The 20,856-nt window shown below is 44.3% G+C and overlaps 1 protein-coding gene across 1 annotated transcript; it reads left to right on the forward strand.

The window, feature by feature from the left end:
- Positions 1-10,060: 10,060 nt before the first annotated feature.
- LOC141960900 (cytochrome P450 2J2-like) lies at positions 10,061-18,313 on the forward strand. The gene is made up of 9 exons (XM_074907128.1): positions 10,061-10,267; positions 11,807-11,969; positions 12,600-12,738; positions 14,381-14,543; positions 15,316-15,492; positions 16,056-16,197; positions 16,363-16,549; positions 17,475-17,614; positions 18,135-18,313. The coding sequence occupies exons 1-9, from the start codon at positions 10,061-10,063 to the stop codon at positions 18,311-18,313; spliced, it is 1,497 nt and encodes a 498-aa protein (XP_074763229.1).
- Positions 18,314-20,856: the final 2,543 nt, after the last annotated feature.

A 20,856-nucleotide genomic window follows, 5' to 3' on the forward strand; every position in this document is an offset into this window, starting at 1 on the left:
TCCCCATCCCAGTCCCTGTGCTGAAAGCAAACGTCCTTTTTTATCCCCGTGATGCTGAATGCACTCCATTAAAAATTCAGTCTCACATTTCCCCAGCGAGCTGGAGCACTTCTACTGTCCCTTCTCACAGCTGCAAAGCTGCGATTCACAGAGATTAAAGCCAAGATCATAAACCAGTACCTATTAACACTGACTGCCCAGCTCAAGCCACCCATCTCCTGAGTCCTGTGAGTAAGTTAGCATTTTGTGTAATGGGTTTTTTGTTGTTGCTAATGCAAGTCACTGCTCGAAAGTCACTGAACTCATTTACTCCAGGAAGAGTTTCTGGACACCTGGTCCATGGCCAGAAATTTTTGCTGTAAGTACCTCACTCATCTTCACTGAGGAACAGTGTATAAAGCACGGGCTGGATTTATTTCTGCAGGGTGGTTGTTCTTTGACTAAAACACAAGACTCATTTTCCTGCAAGGTTCGGCCTCATCTCATGCACTACAACTTGGTTGCTGCAAGTGAGGTCGGTGTAGCACCAGACTTTTTGTCCCTCTTTTCTCTTGATCTTTCCCACAGCGACTACACGGAGACCTGAGCAAGAACAGCTGAATGGATAGGATACATTTAATGGAGATGCCTTTGCCTCCCCATTAATTTGGTGGACTAAGCCACAGGGCTCACTCCTTCTCCCCTTCTTGTCCGTAGGACTTTTCTACTGGTGTCAGTGAGACCAGGCCCATTTCTTTCCTGTTATTAGATGACAGAAAGCAAGGTGAGTGTGCTCCTTTTCTTTTAATATATTAGCCAGTGACGGCTAATGAAAAGCTGAAAGATATTTTTTAACTGTAAAGCAAGTAAGATATAGCCCATATGAGCAGCAAAGTATCCATTAAACATGGATAAATAATACATATGGCTGTTGAGACGCAACTTATTCACCTGTCTAAAAGACCTGCCATCCTATTGATCTCAGATGTATGAATTTATGGCCTTGTTATAAATTTTCTGATGCCTCAACTCCCTAACATTGAAGCATTTATTCAAAGTAGCTATAGCTTTACAAATAGATTTTTTTTTTTTCAGAAATAGAGTTTTTCCATCTGTTTGTTCCATTTTCCCATCTGTTCCTCCAGCCTCATAGTCTTGTTCAACCTGTTTATGAAGATTGCCTTTAAGTGAATATATATATATATTTTATTTTTTTTCCCATTCCAGGACGATGTTTCTTTCACAGTGGTTTGATTTGTTCTTAAACCACTTCTCTGAACTAATACTCTGGGCACTTTTTTTTTGCTAATCCGTTCACCTTTCCAATATGCATTTTAATCCATCGATGTGACCGCACACTTTAAGGCCACGAGGAGTTCTTGTCTGAGGCACACTAATCACTGTGGCAGGGCTCGACTGTGACCTGTAGCTATATCCCAGTCAGAAACCCATCCCTGTGGATGTCCTGTGGATGGCATTATGGTGTCCATCTGTGTACCACAAAGCGCGGTGACATCAGGGCATTTCTAGTAGTGCTGCTCTTGGTCAACAGGTTGAGTCTATGCATTTTTTGTTACACTAAAATAGGACTCGCTGCTACCAGAAGCAGCAGGGTAGTAGACAGCCCAGCTATTGCTCTCTGCCATGATATTATGCTCTCCACTACAATGCCATTCAGTCATCTGCTCAGAAGCCTTTTCTGTACTCATTTAGTGTGACCCAGGTCTTGCTCAGTGGCTAGACGTCTTTTAAAAGAGAGTTTTCAGGCAATTCAGAAACACAAGCAGCTCATGATAAGAAGCAGATCAATTTAAAACGAAGAATAAATTGCCAATAAACTGCCTGTTATGATTAGAGGCCTGCCCTGATTATGGTCTCGCAGCACCTCCCAAGGGTTCCCTTTACTGAAGAACCTCTAGTAGCTTCTGAGTAGTTACTAGATAGAGATTAAAGTACCCAAGGTAGTCCCCAGCCTGTGTTTGACCAATCTAGAAAAAATTTTCAGGAATCACCAGCCAGTATTTTATTATAGTTAGATCAGAAGCCAGACTGGATTTATCTCTGTAATTGTCGGAGACGCAAGTAAGAGCCCTTCAAGAAGCTACCATTTCTGCTACAAAGAGAGCACAAATTTGCGCCTTTCCAGGCCACCCAAAAAAATGATCTTTGAATTGTCAAAATAACCCTTTATGCAGAGGAATCAAGAGCTTGGATGATATCCAAAAATGTGTTAATCTACACTTTTTAAATTTCTCTTTTTATGTAAGGACGGGGGGAACTAATAATAAGCTTGTAAATCATGTGGTTAAGTTTAAAGAAAAATGCTTTGGGAAAGTTTTCTAGCCTTCTGCAAGACATTTTGTTTTTATTCCTTCTGTCTCCACAAGACTTTTGCCTTCTACCGTTTGCCAGCAGGAGGAAGACTGGAAAAATTCTACTGTTCCTGTCATCGCAAGGGACAATTGTGGAGTGGTTTTATTGTTACCCTTCTCCTTCTGGTAGAATGAGATCAGACCCTCCATTTAGCTAAAGACAAGGCATCCTCTTTTTCATTCCAGATGTCCTAAGCTATTTGTAAACAATGAGATCTTTTGTCATATTCAACATGAAGTTCAACACTGCGTGTTTGTGAGCCTTTGAAGACTTCTGTGCCCCACCTTTCAGGTAAAAGGGCTCACAGAAAATCTTTGGGGAAAAAAACACCCCGATTCCTGGTTTCCATGCAGGAGGACTTCCCCAGAAGGACTCATAGCAAGCACTGGCCTCCCAGACTAAATCCAATATCTACTTCTTGTAAAGGTTTATACTTAACAAGGCGTGTGTGTGATGGGGGAGAGCAGCCTTTTGCAGGTCTCGGCGGTGGCTTTATTGTAGGGTGGTCTTCTGGCCACTTGAAGCTAAGCAGAAATAGCTATAAATTTACTTCCAAGGGCAACTGTTTGGGCCATGGGATTTTAAGCACAAGAGGCCAGTCCTGCATGTTTGATAGCAAGCTCAAGGCTTTACCTTTCACCTCAGCATAGTTTGACAGAAAGTTTATCCGTTACCAACCTGTGTTGGTTTGGTTCCTTTTGTCCCCAGAAGACAAATGCTCTGTGTTCACAGCTGTATCCCCCCATACAAGCATTTCCTTCCACTAAACAAAAGCCTGCTAAATAAGAATGTCTTTCCCTTTGGGTAATGATGCATTCCCCCCTGCTCATGGTATGCGATATTCCCTTAGTTCACTTATTTTGTTACTTTTTACAGTTCAGTTTCCATACGCCGCTACTCATGTGTGGTGCCAATGCTGTTGGTGATGAATTCCTTGCAGAGCTGACTTGAGCAATGTCTCTCTGAAGTAATCATTTTCTGTCTCCCCGGCGTTTAGCTGAGTACATAGTCTCCAAGACCTTTCACCAAGCATCCATCAGCAATAAGATCAAGCTAAGCAAGACACTTCCCTGTTCCAGAGTCTGAGCAAATCACATGCCTAAGTTGTAACTAATTATTTCTATTGGCTGATTGTTTTTTAATGCGCCTGTTTTACAGGTAAACAGATTTATCTTAGGAAGGCAAAGGTAATAATGAGGTTGGGTTTTATTCATTGCCTTCCTTCAGAGACTGAAAAGCTGGATGCTGAAATAGGTGTAATTTAGCTGTACAGGGAAGTCACTTGATTTTCATACCCAGGCAGGATTGCTGGAAAAGGTTGGGGAAAGCATGAAAAAACTGTGGAGGCTCCTAACAGGACTCCATAAATGGATTACATTAGCCGTGTGGTCTCCAGCCTCCAACTCCTCATGAATATCCCCATTTAAAATTGAACATTTTCTAATTGGCAAACTCCCTGGAGCAGCTGATTTCCAGTGCAAGGAGCCCACCCCATAGACCCCATATTCGGAGAGCTCAAGTACATCAGCCATTTGTGACATTCAACTCAGCCTTAGGATCCTAGGTGAAAATCTGAGCATGGGCATCTTGCAGAGAGCTCAGCAAATGCTTTGGCAACCGTGATGCTGTTTGTACTTTCCTTGTATTGCAGAAGCACTCAGGGCTGTCTCAGAGCACACAGCCCATGGATCAAGGAGATCCAAAAAAACCAATGCTTGACCTAAAATACTTAAGACTGAAAACCCAAAAGGGTGGATGGAAGTACAGGAGATAGAAAAGCACTGCTCACTGGTACAATTCAGCTGCAGTCAGGGGATTGCAGGAATGGGAACAGACCCTGAAAAGCTCTTTCAGGCTTACAAAATAAGGAAAGGGAAGAATTCCACCAAGTCAAAATTCTTCAAGGGAATGTATGTGTGTGCTGTAAGGTAAAGCCATGGGCAGATAGCACTGGCTGGGGGATGTCCTCACCCATGGCACTCCTGCACATTTTTTGGAACTTGTTCTTAAAGAAATTCGGAAAACAAAAAGCTAGGGCTAGAGTTATTCAGGAGTGGCAGTGTCTGCCTTCAGTTTAGCACGGCCAGCCTTGGAGACCTGAACCACTGTGAGTACCATCAACCACTGTCCGTACAGTCCTCCATGGGGTGAAAGTTTGGGTCCCCGACTCCTGGAGTTTGCTGCTTTGGAAGGACCCTTCTCCTTTTTCTTTCCACCACTGCAAAAAAAAAGAAAAAAGCTGTTTTCAGTGGAAATTTTACCAGGGCCAGGTTTTCCTGCCTGTTCCCCCCTGAGCTGGGAGAAGGAGGAAGACCTTTACCTGCTGTTCGCTTCTGGGCAGGGGGCACCACGAAGGAAACGGGACCCAGCCGTCTGGCGATGGCTTTTTCAACTGGATTTCAGTTTGCCTGCCGGGCTGGGGTTGCAGCTGGCTGGCCTGATCTCCTTCCCTCCCACCGGCTCTCACTGAGAGCAGAACATGCCTTCTCCTGCTGATTTCTGCTTGCCATATTGATTGCAGCAGGGTATAATGGAGACAAGTCAGGCAGAAAGCCAGCCACCCTTGGGAATGATTAAAGAGCAAGCAGAGAAGGATAGATGTGAAGAAAAACAGGCTGACGCTTAGGACCTGGTGGATTTAGAGCAAATTATGCCCCTTTCTCCACCTCACCCCAGTTCGGTGCCTGGGACAGTGCAGCAGCACCTTTTTTTTCAGCTCTGCCCAAAAGAAGCATCTTACCGACCCCCGTGTACACAGGGAACAAAATCCCCAGAACGTGTACAATATCCCTATTGTGCATGGATTTGCAGACTGATTATTCAGAGCGTAGCCAAGGAAAGGTAAGGCTATGACCCATTGTTTTCGTGCGATCAATTGAATACTGTCATTTGCATTTAAAACGCTCCGAATTCGCACTGTCAATATGCCAAACAGCTGCTCGGGCTTTTCAGCATTCCATGGTGACAATCACACTATCGTACATCATTGGCACCAGGATTTGCAATACTCTCAGTGTCAAAATTTTGTGGGTTTTTTTTTTTTTTTTTAAGGGAAAAAAAAATATATATCCCCCCCCAAAATACCCAAACCTGTGAAAAATCCTCTTTTAAAATGGTGGTGTTCAATACTGCTAAGCAGGCCTTCACAGATGCCAACATATCAAAATTCATCTCTTTTCTTCCTCTCCTACAATTAAAAGGTACTTAAGAAAGAGGCTGTTCCTGATAGATCCACCTTCTGTTTTCTCCTTTGTATGCGTATTATTCATTAGCAGTCTAATAAGAGTTTCAAAATGCTCTGTGCCTCTGCCAGCAGGGCATATGTATGTAGACATGTGCTTGTGACAGATAAGTACATAAACAGCATATTGGCACCAGAAAGACATCTGTGCCTAGAAAAACGCTTGTGATATGTACATAAATGACATTTTAGCTCTAGTCAAGTCCTTGTGGCTTTGAGAGGAATATGTGACTGTACGCTTCTCTGTGAATACTGAAAAGGTGCATCTTAGGAAGGAGAGTATTTTAGAGGTTTATGGAGAGTCGGAGGAAGAGCTGGGATACGGGAACAGCCGGGGTTGCAGCCCTGGCTCTGCCAGGTTGCAACAGACGGCGGCAGAGTCTTGCCAGGGGGATGGTGGGCGGTTGCCGCCGGCAGTGCCGTGAGCACGGCCCCCTTGGGGGGAAGCACCCGGCACCCCCGAAATCTGATTCGATACGTCCGTATGGGGTCTGCCGTGTGGGGTGGCACGGGGTTGGCAAAGGCAACGCAGCTCCTGGCTGTGAAGGGAATAAAATCTTGGCCCGAAGACCAAGAAGTCAGGGGGCGATCCAGGGTCTGGAGGCACGGGGGGTGCTCCCTGCGGCACTTTCTGCTACCTGCATGTAATTATCTGGCTGACAGATCTGAGTGCCATCCCTCCAACACAACTGTTTGCTACAGAAGGAAAGGGACGTTGTTGCCCGTTACAGAAGGGGACCAAGCGTCGTGTCTTCTGGGATCCCTCCTGGATTGCATAACGGGTCGCTTTGTAGGTCTACTCACACCGCTTGGATTAGGTTTGTAATGCCTCAGTTTACCCATTCATGGTGACAGTTGCCTGCTTTATGGCTTTAATTAGTGCTGGAAACGTTGTTGTGGACAGGAGGCTATAGGGAGTCCTAGGAAAATCTGGAGAATATTTGCATCTAGTCTTAGGTAGAGGATAGAGAAGATGCAAAATTGGAGGCACTTTAGTATTCAACACACACGCACAGCAGTAAATATGGACTTGGCTCCCTGATTTTGGGGCTTGGAGTCAGACTCCCAGAGATATCTGAGCCCTGAGCTCCCATGGAAGCATTTATGTCTCGGTGAAATCACACAAGTGAGGAGTTTAAGCTTAAGGACTGGGTTCAAGCATGGCTTTCCTGAGTTTGATCTGGGCAGCATGGGTGCCCCAGCACTCTCCGTTCCTTGCCTTCTGCAATTACAAATCTCCTGTGGATTTCTTTCGATCCAGTAAAGCAAATCCTAAAAGAAAACGAGTGTCCAGAGCTGCCATTGCCTCTGACTTCATTAGCACTCACGTGGGCTGGGTCATGAAACGGCAGCTACACCTGTGTGGAAGCCCTCTGAGACATGGCCTTAACATGCACATCGGGGTGGTCACTGCTGTTTACCAGATTGCCCGTGGTGCAGATGCCATCACTCATTTGGGTTTGACATAAGGAGGAAAGAAGCAGCAAAATATTCCTTGATGTAAATCAGGATGGGTGCTTGGACTTCACTGGAGCCGGTCAGTTGACATGACCTGAGCACGTGGCTCCCTGGGTGGGTGGGGGTCTCACACCTCCAACGTGGTGGATGGAACCACAGTGGTGGATGAGCTGTTACTTGCCTGGAAAAAAAAGTATTTGGGGGGAAAATTGTCTCCAGTCATTCTCATTTTGCATGTGATTTTTCCTACATATGTTTCTAATCATTAAGAAATTCTGTAGCTTAAATAATGCTCTGAAAGTACGGTAACTGTTGGACTACATTCTGTTGTAACCTTATTGAATTTCACTTCTCTGGAAAAAATAATGGGATACTATATCTTGAAAAACAAATGGTAATTGCATTTTTAACAGAATGTTTCTCTTTGTGTTTCAAAACCTTCTGCACACAGTTAGACATCTAGCCAGGGAAGAAGGTACAAAGCATATGGGCCAATTTCTGTCTGTTGGCTGTTCAAGATGCCTTAATATTCAAGCAGTGATGTGTGTATGTCCATGCAATATGGCACAATTTATCTACACGGTATCCACGAGCTCAGGTGAGGTGGTCAAAAAGTTGTGTGCTGGGGTCAGAAGAGGTATTCAAGGAAGAACTGGGGAAGGTGGGTTCACATCCTGCTCCCTATTAGATGTGTGGGTGTACATCCTTATATTAATTCACATTTTGGCCATTTGGACCACAGAAAACCCGTCTTCTTGTGTTCGTGGTGCTGGCCAGAGGCACGGGTTCATCTTCCAGGTGCCCAGGATCTTACGGCTCAGGCTCTTGTTGAGACTGCAAAACCAGGAGTTGTCCAACACCTTCGTACTGCCCATGCTCCGCAGAGATACGACTTCCTCAGCGCTTTGGGGCTTTGCACATCACCACGTGCTGAGAACTGATTCAATTAAAGCCTGGGACCCAAAATAGCATCATCGCAACACAGTTTGGTAACACTCTGGTGTTATTGTCTACCAAGGTTAGGAGAGCCCTGGTAATACTGGAATGCTCTTCCCTAATTTTTACTAAATCTGGCATGTTAAGAACTTTGTGAAGAGATGTATTTGGACATGTGAAGCTTCAAGGCAAAGTAATAGGCTTGAGGTTTCTGACTGACAAGACACATGTGAGTACATGCAAAATGTGCTCCTCCTGCTAAAAATAACATTTCTCCTGTCAACCACGATGCATCCACCCCCACAACACCACCCAGAAGAACACATTAACACCTTGGCTTTGCACGTAGCCCGATTCACAGCAGCCACAAGTGGTAGAGGGATCTGCACTCTGTGTGCATGCTGACAAATCATATGGCATAGCGAAGAACAGGGGAGTGAAACTGGGCTAGCAGAAGTTGACGCCTTATCATCACAGTCCCTTTGAGCATGCTGTAGGCTGACACCTCCACCAACCGAGTCATCTCCCCGATGCCAGGATGAAGAGCACGAGCCCACTATCCTGATTTAGCCTTTGGTAAGCGAGGCTCGGCTTGCCACACCAGGAAGGCTGGAATAGGTGCGTTGATGCAAACGGGTACAGGACCATCACGGGTGCAGCAGCATGGGGACAAGCAAAGCGTGTCCAACCACAGCTGCTCACAGCTGTGCTACTTTAACATGTAAAATATACTTTATAGATCAGTGATGTGAGATGTTTTTCCCATTGCCGCTCCCCGCTTCGTGCCTAATACCATCTAGAAACCTGCAAATAATATTTCAAGGCAAGAAGCGTTGGGTTGCAGGGAGGTATTACCCTTAAAAAGGACTCCTGCAAAAACTAAGGTGCAGGTCTGTCATACAGCCTGTGTGTGCTTCTGCTGGCACTGCAGTCACCAAGGTGTTGAAGACATGGACAGCAAAGCTTTTAAAGGTGGTGTAAGACTAGAGAACACCAAACTTTTTTTCCAATAATTATTTCCTATGAAAATTTGCCTTTTTTTTCCTGAAAAATTAAACCTTTCTGAAAAAAATGTTGAAGACAATAAAAATTTACCATTCTTCTGAACTTCTCACCATGTCTTCTAGGCAAATAATCTGAAAAATCATTATTAATAGGTTTGCTTCAGTATAAATTTAGATTGTTTGCAAATTAAATCTCTAAAAAAAAGAAAAAGAGCTGGAGACAAGTTGTAGTTAAAATATTGGCAGACAAGGCGAGGTTGAGTCACGGTCACAGAGGTCACTGTTGGTCCACCGCAGCCTTCCCCTGGGACAGTGTGAAGCCTTATTCAAAGGAGATTTTTTTTTAAAATCCAGGAGATATAAATGCGTAAGTTCCGATCTGTCCTTTAGCTGGGAAGTGCATGAGCCTATGCTTTCACTCTTGAAATTAAGCTCCTTTAACTCTCATTTAAGTGGCTCTTGCGGTGTTCCTCTTGTCCGCACTTCACCTGATGACTCTGGGAAAGCCAGGCAGGCTTTGGTGGGTGCTGAAGGCACCCGGGCCCTTTGCAGATGGTGCTTAGCACATAACAAGATCAGCAACTTGTATGGTGTCCATCACCTCAGATGCCTTACTGGTTTTTAAATCATGCAATGCCCACCATATGTAATTGGCCAAGTAAGCTGCTTTCACCTAACCTCAAATGTTTGTAATGCTTATAATCCCAGCTAGGTGTCTGTATAAAGGAGCTCCTTGTTAAGGGCAGAAGGGAGGAATATTCTTCTATAAGAAAATCAGGGAGTTGACAGATGTAATGCTAAACGTTTGCAAGATTGCTTTTGGTTGGCCAAACGTTTTGGGGTTGTTTTTGGAGATCCTGGTGTTTTAACTTAGTTATTCAGCAGGTGCTCTGGCAGTAGCTGAACACAAGAAAGTAGCTCGCCCATGACAAATCCTGGCCCCAGTAAGCTATCAGCATCTTAGCTTGGTTTGTTTTCTTTCCAGTCCTTTCTTACTCCGGTTTTAGCAAATGTAACACCAGCATCAAGTCCCTTCCTGGGATGAAAACCTGGAAGTTCTGTAACCAAGATGAAGCTTCAGTTTCGGCCTGATTTAGTTTCTCTCTTGGAAAAGCTGAATGGTCGGGTGTTCTTGGTGGTTCTGGTCATGGTTTTTTTGGTTCTTAACCTCATGAAAAAGAGACAACCCAGGAATTTCCCTCCAGGGCCACAGATCTTTCCTCTCATGGGAACCTTTGTGGACTTTAGGCAGCCCCTCCACCTTGCACTGCAGAAGGTAAGAGCTCCATGGACATTTCTCCTATTAACAATAATTTACCTTTTCAGTGACTTTTGTCACCAAACCTGTAAAGCAAGGGCAGCCTCTGAAGAACTAGCTATATAACCACATATGATAGATGGCCCTTCTTGGTTCTATCTCTTAACTATTACCTCCTCTTCCATGGGAGTAGGAAGGTCCAATGGAAAAGAAACCCGTAGTGGAGGAAGACCTAAATGCTCCTCCTCTTTCTTCCCATCTGATCATGATCTTTTTCTGCTGGAGCCCAGGAAGTTGGGCCAGTTGGAAAATGTTGTGAAAGAAATAAACTGGGCTGTGAAGTTCACCTCTGGAAATTGTCTTGTCGTTATATCTGCTCAGGGGCCAATGATGTGCCCCATTACATCTCAGAGAAACATTTAAAACCCTGAGTTGGCCATTCCTGTGGCTTCTTCTGTGTTTCAAAAAGAGGCAGTGATTGCTCTGGAAAGGTTTCCAGAGCTTTGACTCCCTCCAAAGCCAACAAACGTGAGATATTTTATACATGCTGAGCATGCTTCTCTGAAAAAGTGGAAAGAAAATTTCTGACATGCTGGTTGTAAATATCCTTTCTGGTGACTGTTTGTCTCTCATTTTCACTTAGCAGACTGATGCCAGTCTATCTACCCTGGATTTTCAGAGGCCACTAGCATGGGTATCCCCAAGGGGAACCCTTGGGGGATGGCTGAGGCAGGGTGCTCAGGATATTTTGTCAATACACGCAATTATTATTAACAAAATTAATTGTGTTCATTTACATGCACACAATGACTGAGACACCCATTTAGCCCCAGACTGGTTTCACATGTCACTACAGCAGTTCAACATGACCATGCGTGTCCTTTTATGTAGGCTCATACTAAGAAGCAGCTCCTTGGCAGAGTGGGGCCTGAGAGATGATATGATTGCCCTTTGCTCTTATACATCAGGGAGTTGAATACTGCTCAGGAGACACCAGTGCTAGCAAAGTCCATGCAAGAAGAACGGCTATAATTTGGCCATAAATGCCAAATTCAGAAGGAAGCTTCTAGACATCAGTAGTTGGAGCCACTTTCTAAATGGGATAGCTGGAGCAAGAAGCCACACTACTTTAGACAAGAAGTTGCTGAAAGGGATTATTTGTGGTACTTTGCCCTCAGCAGCAAGAGCCTGGGTGTCATGACCCAGGGTGGTGCCTTCACCCCTTGTACCCTTCCTGTGAACAAGCAGAGCAAGACAAAACAAGTCATGTCCTTGATACAAGTTGAATTGATGCAAAGGCTTGGTGAAACCCAGGTCATACCGATAGAAGTAAACCATCTCACTACGACTCTCTACCCTTTTTTATGCTGTCTCCAGGCTTCATGGACTAGTTTAGATTCGATGGGACCTGTGGACTTGGGTTTGGGTTTTTCTAAAGTCCCCTTGCTCCAGGCAGGACTAAATTCAAAGTTAGATGCCATTGCTTGAGGTCTTGTCCGGGTGAGTTTTGAAAATCTCCACCTTCTTGCCCTCAGAGGGCGATGAACTCTCTTTCAGCTTACTGATCAGTGTGGGAACATCTCCAGCATGCAGTTTGGAAGTGTGACTTTTGTGGTGGTCAACGGATACCAGATGGTGAGAGAAGCTCTCATCCACCAGGCTGAAATATTTTCAGACAGGCGAAATATTCCACTCTTCCAAGAAATATTTAGAGGCTTTGGTAAGCACAGCTATCAGGAATTTGGTACAAATTTTTCATCTATTTGCAATTATAAAAAATAGAGTGAAAGAAACAAGTTGGATTCAGTCTTTGCTACCTGCACAGAAGGCGGCAAGAACTGAATTCAGTCTAATAATCTCACAGGTGTACATTTTAATCTCTCTTGGATTTAGGGATGATGATGGGATCAAAGTCAGGTCTTGATGAAAGAGGAGAAATAAAAGCAAGCTGCCCAGCAATCGATACACTTGAAGAGTTTTCCCCTCGGTTTTAATTTCTCCTTTAGTTTTTCTCCCCCGGTTGCATATAGCTCCAGAGACGGGGTATGGTGCTCCTGCCTGCAGCTCTGCCAACAGCGTGATAGTACTTATAGTATTTTGGCTTACACCTTTTTTTCCCACGCAAAGTGACAAAGTAGCAGATTAAAGCAAATCCATAAAGCTAGATCTTTAGCATAAGCCAATTACTCTTGAATTTTAATTCCCAGGCAAAGCTATAGTTTTTTCCATGTCTATGGGGTGTATTTGCTTTGGTTTGGGGTATTTGTTCAAGATGAATGGTCATTTCTGAATCCTATCACTCATATGTGACCCGGAGCAAGGTTTGCTTGCTTGGTTTTAATACCTACAGGGCTCATATCATCAAATGGGCACATAGGGAGGCAACAGAGGAAGTTTGCTTCAGCAACACTGAAAAACATTGCTGTAAATTTTGAGGAAAAAGTGCAAGAGGAAAGCCGGTACCTTGTGGAGACAATTGAGGAGGAGAAAGGAGGGCAGTTAAGGTATAGCACCATGCCCAAAGCTTCCAGCTAAACCAATGATGAGAATTAAAACTCTTACCCCGACACAGCTCCTAACATGCAAAACATTTCTTCAGTAGCTCAAATCTCTATCTTATACTTCCAGACTGTGCCTTTTAGCACTTATTTTAGACCTCAGGCCTACTATTTTAGTCCTCCCTTAATTAATATTAAGCAAATATGTACTAGGGGTTTATTAAAACTTACATGTTTATATGGCTGAGAAAGACTCTCCTGTATTCTACAAAGGAATAAACGCAGCTCTCCTGCTATCAGGCATGTACACTCAGAGGCTTAGTTAACCTCTGCTTGTCCTTGGTTTTGCAAAGTATTTTAAAACTTGTTTAGTCAGGCTTTCCTTTTGTATCATGCACAGATGAAGCGTGTGCCTTGCTCTTTTATGGTCCAGCTTTTAAGAACTGCCAGAGGGATATTAGTAAGAATAATTTGTATGTTGGTACATGGGTGATGTTGCACTTCAGCTTTAAATAGAAGCAGATGGGGTTTAGCTAATTCTATGGAGCTATATATAGTAAACAAGAAAGATCTAAACAGGAATTGTGAAATTATATACTGAACTTGCTCCATTTTAATTGCTGTTGCACTGAACAGGCCAAATACTTCATGTTGCCAATTGATTATAGTCCTTTATAGTCCTAATCAATAAACTAATTAAGCTGCTGGTTTGGGCCTTTCTTCCCATTAGTAATGACAAATAGTGATCATGTCCATCACTCTAATATCTGAGCACCAGCCCAGTTTAATTACTTTCTTGAAGAGTGGAGACATCAGCAGTCCTGTGCAGAGTGCCTTGCATTTCAAAGTGATGCTCCCCAGTGTCCTGACAGCAACTCAGGGCTGGACTGGATTCATTACTGATACAAGTCTCTCATATCATGGCCAGTAGCTCTCCAGGCTGCCCAAATGTGACCTAGGAGATGATGGCCTCTGCTCGATCGCTCTCCCAGGGAATGCAGATGTGACAATGTCACACCACACTTTGCTCTTAGAGGAGCTGATGTGCATCACATCTATGGGCCACATGAGCTATTGCTGGATTTTACAGGTGGGCACAGAGACTTGCAATCCTCTCCCTCTCCCCTCTCTCCTCCATCTCACTTGATTTCTCTGGGGTGGACAGTTAAAGGCCGTTGCAACGATATTTTTTCAGTGTGGTTAGTTCTGAGCTCCCTGCCCCGGGCTAAGCTTTGAGGGACCCTCTCCTGGTGTTTAAAACTGGCACCAAAAGCATGTTGGGGCATGCAAATCTGACAGCCATAGCGTGGCATGCTCCTGGAAAATGGCTCAAACCCTGCCTCAGCAGCTCTGTGCTAATGTTGGTGTGCCAGCAGCTTGGGCTGGAGACAGGAGGGGGTGTCCTCAGAGAAGGGATGTCATGACACACAATGTCCAACCTCCAGCGGGATGCTGGAGGCAATGGGGGTGGTGAGGACCCCAGGACAGGAGGTGAAACCTTAGCATCACCATTGGTGAAAAGTAGGTGAGGTCTCACTCCAATTTCACAGCTGTTGATCTGGTAGAGAACGTGGTTTTGACTGAGACTTTAAAGAAAAAAAAAAAGAAAGCTGTCTTTCATTTTGTTTCCTCCAGGACAACCATTTGACCCTCATTACAAAATTAACAGTGCTGTTTCGAACATCATCTGTTCCATAACTTTTGGGAACCGCTTTGACTACCATGACAACCGTTTCCAGGAATTACTGCACTCGCTGGCTGAAATGATGCTGCTCATCGGAAGTTTCTGGGGCCAGGTAAAGCCAGTTGGATGCTTTTCTAGCTTCAGCTGCATGTAAGTGCTCAGAAACCAGAGTTTCTAAGGCACTGACGTAATCTGCTTTTCCCCGTAGAAAAGAGTCATGTTATAAGGGAAATGACCATGAGTATTGTTTTACATTAGACTGGGTTTACACAAAATCCACCAGGAAAGCAAAGAAGCAAGTTAAAAATATTGAGGCGCATGGAAAAAAAAAACCAACAAAACACTACAGGATTGTAAAACCAGTCTTATGACTGACATAACCAAAAAAACCCAATGGAAAAACCTGAAAGACCTCTATGTTTCTGAAAAAAGAAGAGCCAATTAGTAGCACTCTCTGTGAAAAATCCCATCAGACAAAAATGTCTGAGAGTTCAGGTTTATAACCAAAACAGGTGGATTTGGGGACACAGCTTCAACACGGTCACGCACCACAGGTCAGGTCTGATCTCTGTCCCTTCCAGAGACCCAGCACTAAGGGGCTTCTCTGCATCCACACTGATTTCTGACTCCAGCAGCCACCTCACATTAGATGACAGATTTAGCCACTCACCATTACGGAACTTTATCAGCAGAAAACTTCTGGCCAATTCTTATCTTGTTTGTACTTGTTTACCTCTGTAACTAGATTGACCTTTGTAGCAAAACTGATTTTTTTTTCCCTGGTAGCACGCAGAGCTAATAGATTGTCCTATCATCTCACCTATGATACCTGCTCTTTTTTTAACTCAAGAAATGCTCTTTTGTTCTGTTTGATTTCTCACCAGCTGTATAACGCTTTTCCTTTGGTCATCAGATGGCTGCCAGGACCCTTTAGGAAAATCTTCAGGCACTGGGAGAAACTTGAATATTTTGTGAAAGGAATGATCGCAAAGCACAAGGAGGATTTGGACCAGCCCGAGGCCGGAGATTATATTGACTGTTACCTGAAGGAAATAGAAAAAGTAAGAGGGAAATACCTAAAACCACCTAAACTTTAACCCATAAAATGAGCAGACAAGACTCAAGGCTGTTTTGTCAGAGGAGCTCATGCCTCCTGAGTTGCCTTCCCTCTACCTCTTTCACACCAAACATTTTAGCAACAGCAGAAGTCTGATCACTTTGAAAACACACCTTTTTTTTTTTTTTTTTTTTTTTTTTCCCCTTTGGAAGTATTTACACTTTGTCTTCTTCCATTTTTCATTCTGTCACATGGCATAGCAGGACTCTCAGGGAATGTGTTCACATTTCTATGAAAGCTCATAGGCCTATGTTTTCTATTGTGAAATTTCACATTTTAAAATGTTACCGACATTCAAGAGTTCCTCTACAGCAAACAGGGTGTCTTTCAAAGCAGGCCATAGGGCTTGAAATTCAATGAAAGTAAGGGGTAGAAATTTCCAAGTCCAGGAGTAGTGGATAATAAACTAGCAGCAGGACTTCAGTTATGTACAGGTGGGTTTGGATTGGCTTTTTGAAAGTGTTCACTCCTTAATAAGATTTTACATTGACATGATTTTTCCCCAAGTTTAAGGGTGACACCAACTTGTGTTTCCACGAGGAAAACCTGCTGTGCTCCACTCTGGACCTCTTCTTAACTGGGACTGAAACAACAGCGACCGCCCTTCGCTGGGCTCTGCTCTACATGGCCACGTACCCCCACATTCAGGGTAGGGCCACTGACGGGTCCTTGGCTTAGCCCAAAACCAGATAAGTGTAACTCAGAAAACAGAGTTATTTCCAGCTCTACCACATGTTGGACATGCCTGTGCCCCAGGTTTCTTATTGGGAACCGTTTGAACACACATATTTTATTTGTTTTTTACTTTCCTCAGAGAAAGTGCAGCTTGAAATCAAGAGGGTGATGGGTCGGTGCCACCAGCCCATGATGGCCGACAAGGAGAACATGCCGTACACCAGCGCGGTGCTGAGCCAGGTCCTGTGGATGGGCAACGTTGTGCCACTGGGAGTGCCCAGGATGTCCACCAGCAGCACCACCCTGGCCGGCTTCCACCTGCCCAAAGTACGTGAGACCACCAGCCTTTCCCTCATCCCACCAGAGCAGGGTCCTCGTGGCCCAAAATCTGAATCTCACCTGGAGGGGGAACAACCAGCAGGATCTTATGGAGATACCAAAATTATATAGAAAATACAAGCCTTCCTGACAGACGCTGTAGGGCTGTTTATGGGTCTCACCTCCTTATGGAGAAGAATTTTGAGACCCTATGGCTTTGGTGTTATTTTTCAATTTTAAAAGGTTTGTTCCTTAAATTTTATAAAATATATCCTCCACACATTATGGGAATCGTGAGCCAAGAAACACAGGAAAGCAAACAGTTTGGGTTTGTTAACTCCACAGAGTATTAAAAATCATCTATTAAAAGCAGGACTTGATAAAAGCCAGGTAATAGGTATTGGTGTGTACACACTGTTCTGCAATTATGAAAGCAAATAGGAGATTTTTAGATATAACTAGTCTTTTCCTCGTATATGACTGGTTGCGTCAAGGAAAAATAAAAATAAAAAATTCTGCTTCACACTGATTAGAATATTCTTCTTTTTCTGATGAAGGATGTGGAGATAGATCGGGTTTTTTTAAAACAAGCACAACAAAGCGGATCGATTGAAAATTATTTGATTAAATTGCTTCAAATTCCTATGGGAACACAGTGTTACCAACTTAAAGTTGGTTTATATTAACACCACCAGTGGCTGCTGCACAAGGTACGGCTCAACACTGTGCTGATATATAGAGGCACACACAAGTGAACAATCCTGTAGGCTTCCACCCTCATTTAATTACATAGCTTAGGAGAAAAAACATTTTGCTGTTAAAAAAAAAAATATATATGTATTTTACATTGTGCATGGAGCTTATAATAAATAACTCTAACAACATGTCTGCTCTTCTCCATCGTGGAATGGCCCATTTTCTCCACCTCTTGCCGGGTACCACCCTGATGACCAGCCTGACTTTGATAATGTTTGACAAAAATGTGTGGGAGACTCCAGACACCTTTAATCCTGAACATTTCCTGGGAAATGGCCAGTACAGGAGGCAGGAGGCTTTTCTGCCCTTCTCTGCAGGTATGATGATGGATGGGGAGATGGTTTTCCTTTTTATGGTTTGTTCGTTGTTCTTTTTTCCCCAAGACACCCCCTCCAGGCTGGGGGGTACTGCTCCTTGTCCAGCTTTCAGACCATCCCTGCAGTGAAAATCCCTGTAACAGTTAATACTGACGGCTCGGAGCACAAGGGAAATCAATTTGTTATCGCAGGATGAAAAAATAACTCTTTTTCCTCTTGTGCAAGCTGTGCAAAAGGGTTTGTGGGTTTTTTTTTGGTTTGGTGGGTTTTGGTTTTTTGTTTTTTGGGGTTTTTTTTTTCTGAGTTTCCCCTCTTCCTCTATCCAAACAGCCGTCGCAGTTTGCTCAGCAATAAACTTCTGGGGAAGGTTTCTGCAAAATGTGTGGGTGAACATTGCCACCTAACCTTTCGAGGAAGAAAAGCTCCCGCAGCCTGTGCAAGGCTGTGTGTGTGAGAGGAGCCTCAGAGGTGGTGGAAGCTCACTCGGGACTCCGTGGGATTAATTTTGTCCCTTTTCCAGGCAAGCGGGCTTGTCCTGGGGAGCAGCTCGTCAGGACCGAGCTCTTCATCTTCTTCACAGCCCTCTTGCAGAGGTTCACCTTCCGGGCACCGGTGCCTGCTGCCCTGACCTTCAGCATCACACTCAGCCTCACGCGCTGCCCCAAGCCCTTCCAGATCTGTGCGCTGCCTCGCGACTGAGGCCAGCGCAGGACCACCCCGTGCCCCCCTGTTTCAGCCCTCCAAAAGCCAGAAAGTGTCCCTTTTCCCATCCGCCCCATAGATTTTGGGCTGAAATGGTGTGCCACAGGTGTCTAGCACCCACCAAAATGCAGGTGGCAGTGGGAAGGGCAGGAGGGCCACATCCTGCAACGAGGACATCCCTTGCAGCTCTTCCCTTCACCTCCTGCCTCCTCCCCTCTATCAGTTTGACAAAATGCATGAATCTAAAAGGCTTATTACTTAATTTCCACCATTAGCAACTCCCAGGAAGGTGTCTGCCAGCTGCAAAACCATGGGCACAGTTAGGGCCACGTTGGCTCTTCCATAGGTGATAGGTTGACCACCCAGAGACCCCCTAAATCCCAACACTGCAGCACCCTGTATGGTCATGGGCTGCATCTTCTGAGGTGTCCCTGGTCAGTGGGGGCAACTGGCCTCAGACATTCAAGCTCTGGATTCATACCTCAGCACCAATTTGGATTTCCAAGTGGCCACAGCCAATCCTGAGCCTCAGGTGGACTTGGGGTCAATGTGGTGTGTGCTCCCTGCACCAGCACGCTGCAGTTTTGTGATGGAAATATCTAAGTAGAGATCTCTGCAGGAGAAGCGTGCATTTTTTTATCTCGTAAGTATATGGAGATTTTAATTAGGAGGCTACAGGGTGGTAGAATGAGCTTCTACCAAAGGCCAGTCCTAGCAGAATGGCACAAGGAGCTGTGCTTCCAGCAGGTCTTGAATGGCTGTAAAAATACAGTATTGCAATTGTGTGAGCAGGGAAGATTGATCCAAAAAGGTTTGCGCTTGTAAAATACAAAACCGGGAAAAAAAAATAAACAGAAAAGATAATTGAAAAAAAAAAAAACCTAACTGCATGGGGTTACTCAGGAGCAGTTTAACTGAAGCCCAAGAGAACGAGAGGCAGGAGGATGTGTTGGAAGGGTTGTGCCGGCGGCGGCTTGCCACTGGCCACCAGGAAGGAAATGTCGGCGCGGAGGCTTTGCGGTGGGAAGTCCCGAGCTCACCACTTCCCCTCTGTTTCTGGCAAAGATTTGTGGCCACGTATGACGGGCATGTCTGTGGCATGGGGCCAAGGAGGTGGGTCGGGGACATCACCCTCTGTGACAGAGACACTGCTTTTGCCCATACAGGGGTCTCTTTAGAAAAAAGTTCATTAAATACGCAACTTGTAGAGAATTTTTCCGTTTATGTGACCAAGCATTAATGTTTAGAAATGCTCTCCTGTGTGCTTTTGTTTGGAATATAGTCACGGCAAAGACTAGGGTTTTTTCCTTTTTTTTTTTTTTTTTCTTCTTCTCACCTTTCAGAAGTGACTTCCATGGGCACCCACATAGGATACTGAATAGTTAACAGGAAAAGAGGATTAAATCAAGTTTCATTTCCACTGGCTTTAGCCTCCATCTCTGGCAATAACTGCCTTTGCTGCATTACAAAGCAATCACCGTGCAGTGGCAGATTTATGCCACATGGGAGAGTCCTTTGCACATCACATCCCTGCCATGCTGGGCACACAGGGATTTTGTCAATGAGCTGTCCTAACTGATCACTTTAATCCTATTGCATTTTTAATTAATGTTTCACAGTTACAGGCTCCCATGTTTGGTTTTTTTTTTTAATTTCTAAAAGAGAAAACATAAAAGATCTGTAGACTTTCTTTTCACCTATGAAGTTTTCAAAGCCATTCAGAACTAGGCACTGGTTCCTCTCAATTTTTTTTTTTCATTCTGGTATAGGTCTGACCTCTGGTATGTGGTTACAACTTGTATTATTTGCACTTGCTTAGCAAATAAATGTTGATCTCTTCCTTCTTCCATTTCAGACTTGTCTTTCCGTGTTATTTTAGGATTTCCTTCTTTATTCATGGAGAGAATAAATGATTGAAGTCTTCTTTTTCTTTTTTTTTTTTTTTTTTTTTTTGTTTCTTTTCAATCAGTTGGGACAAAAAACCCCTCATTTCTAAATGTAATGATCCCATACCATAAAGGCAGGAGGCATGAATTTGTTTATTTTTTGAGCAAACATCTCAAGTGAGTGAAGGGGAACACGTGCATCTCCACAGACTCATGCCTAAGTGTTCTTAAAAGCCAAAGGTGAAAAGACAGATTCTCCTCAATAAAGTCCACAATAAAACAGTGATTTAACTTTTCAAGTTTCTCAAGTGTAAATGTTTTTCAGAGGCTTTGATCTCACTCCAGCAGTGCTGCTGCATCTCTGTGCCTTGTCTTTGGCACTGGACAACCCCAGTGGCTACAACTGATGTCCCCAAAAGAGAGAAAATGAACCCAAATCATCCCCTGGAGCACGAGGTGGCAGCTGACCACTGCAAACGGCCGCAGCAGAGCAGCATGATGCAACGGCAAACTGCTGCTGCAAATGCCCCTGTTTCTTTCACAACAGAACACACACATGCGTCAAAATTCAGTGTGGTGTACGTGCAGGATCTGTCTCAGAGATGCTCTTAGATGGGAAAATTCAGCACAGCCTGTTACCAGGTACCACCAAAG

The sequence above is a fragment of the Athene noctua genome, chromosome 5 (genome assembly GCF_965140245.1).
Source record: "Athene noctua chromosome 5, bAthNoc1.hap1.1, whole genome shotgun sequence".
NCBI classification, from domain to species: domain Eukaryota; kingdom Metazoa; phylum Chordata; class Aves; order Strigiformes; family Strigidae; genus Athene; species Athene noctua.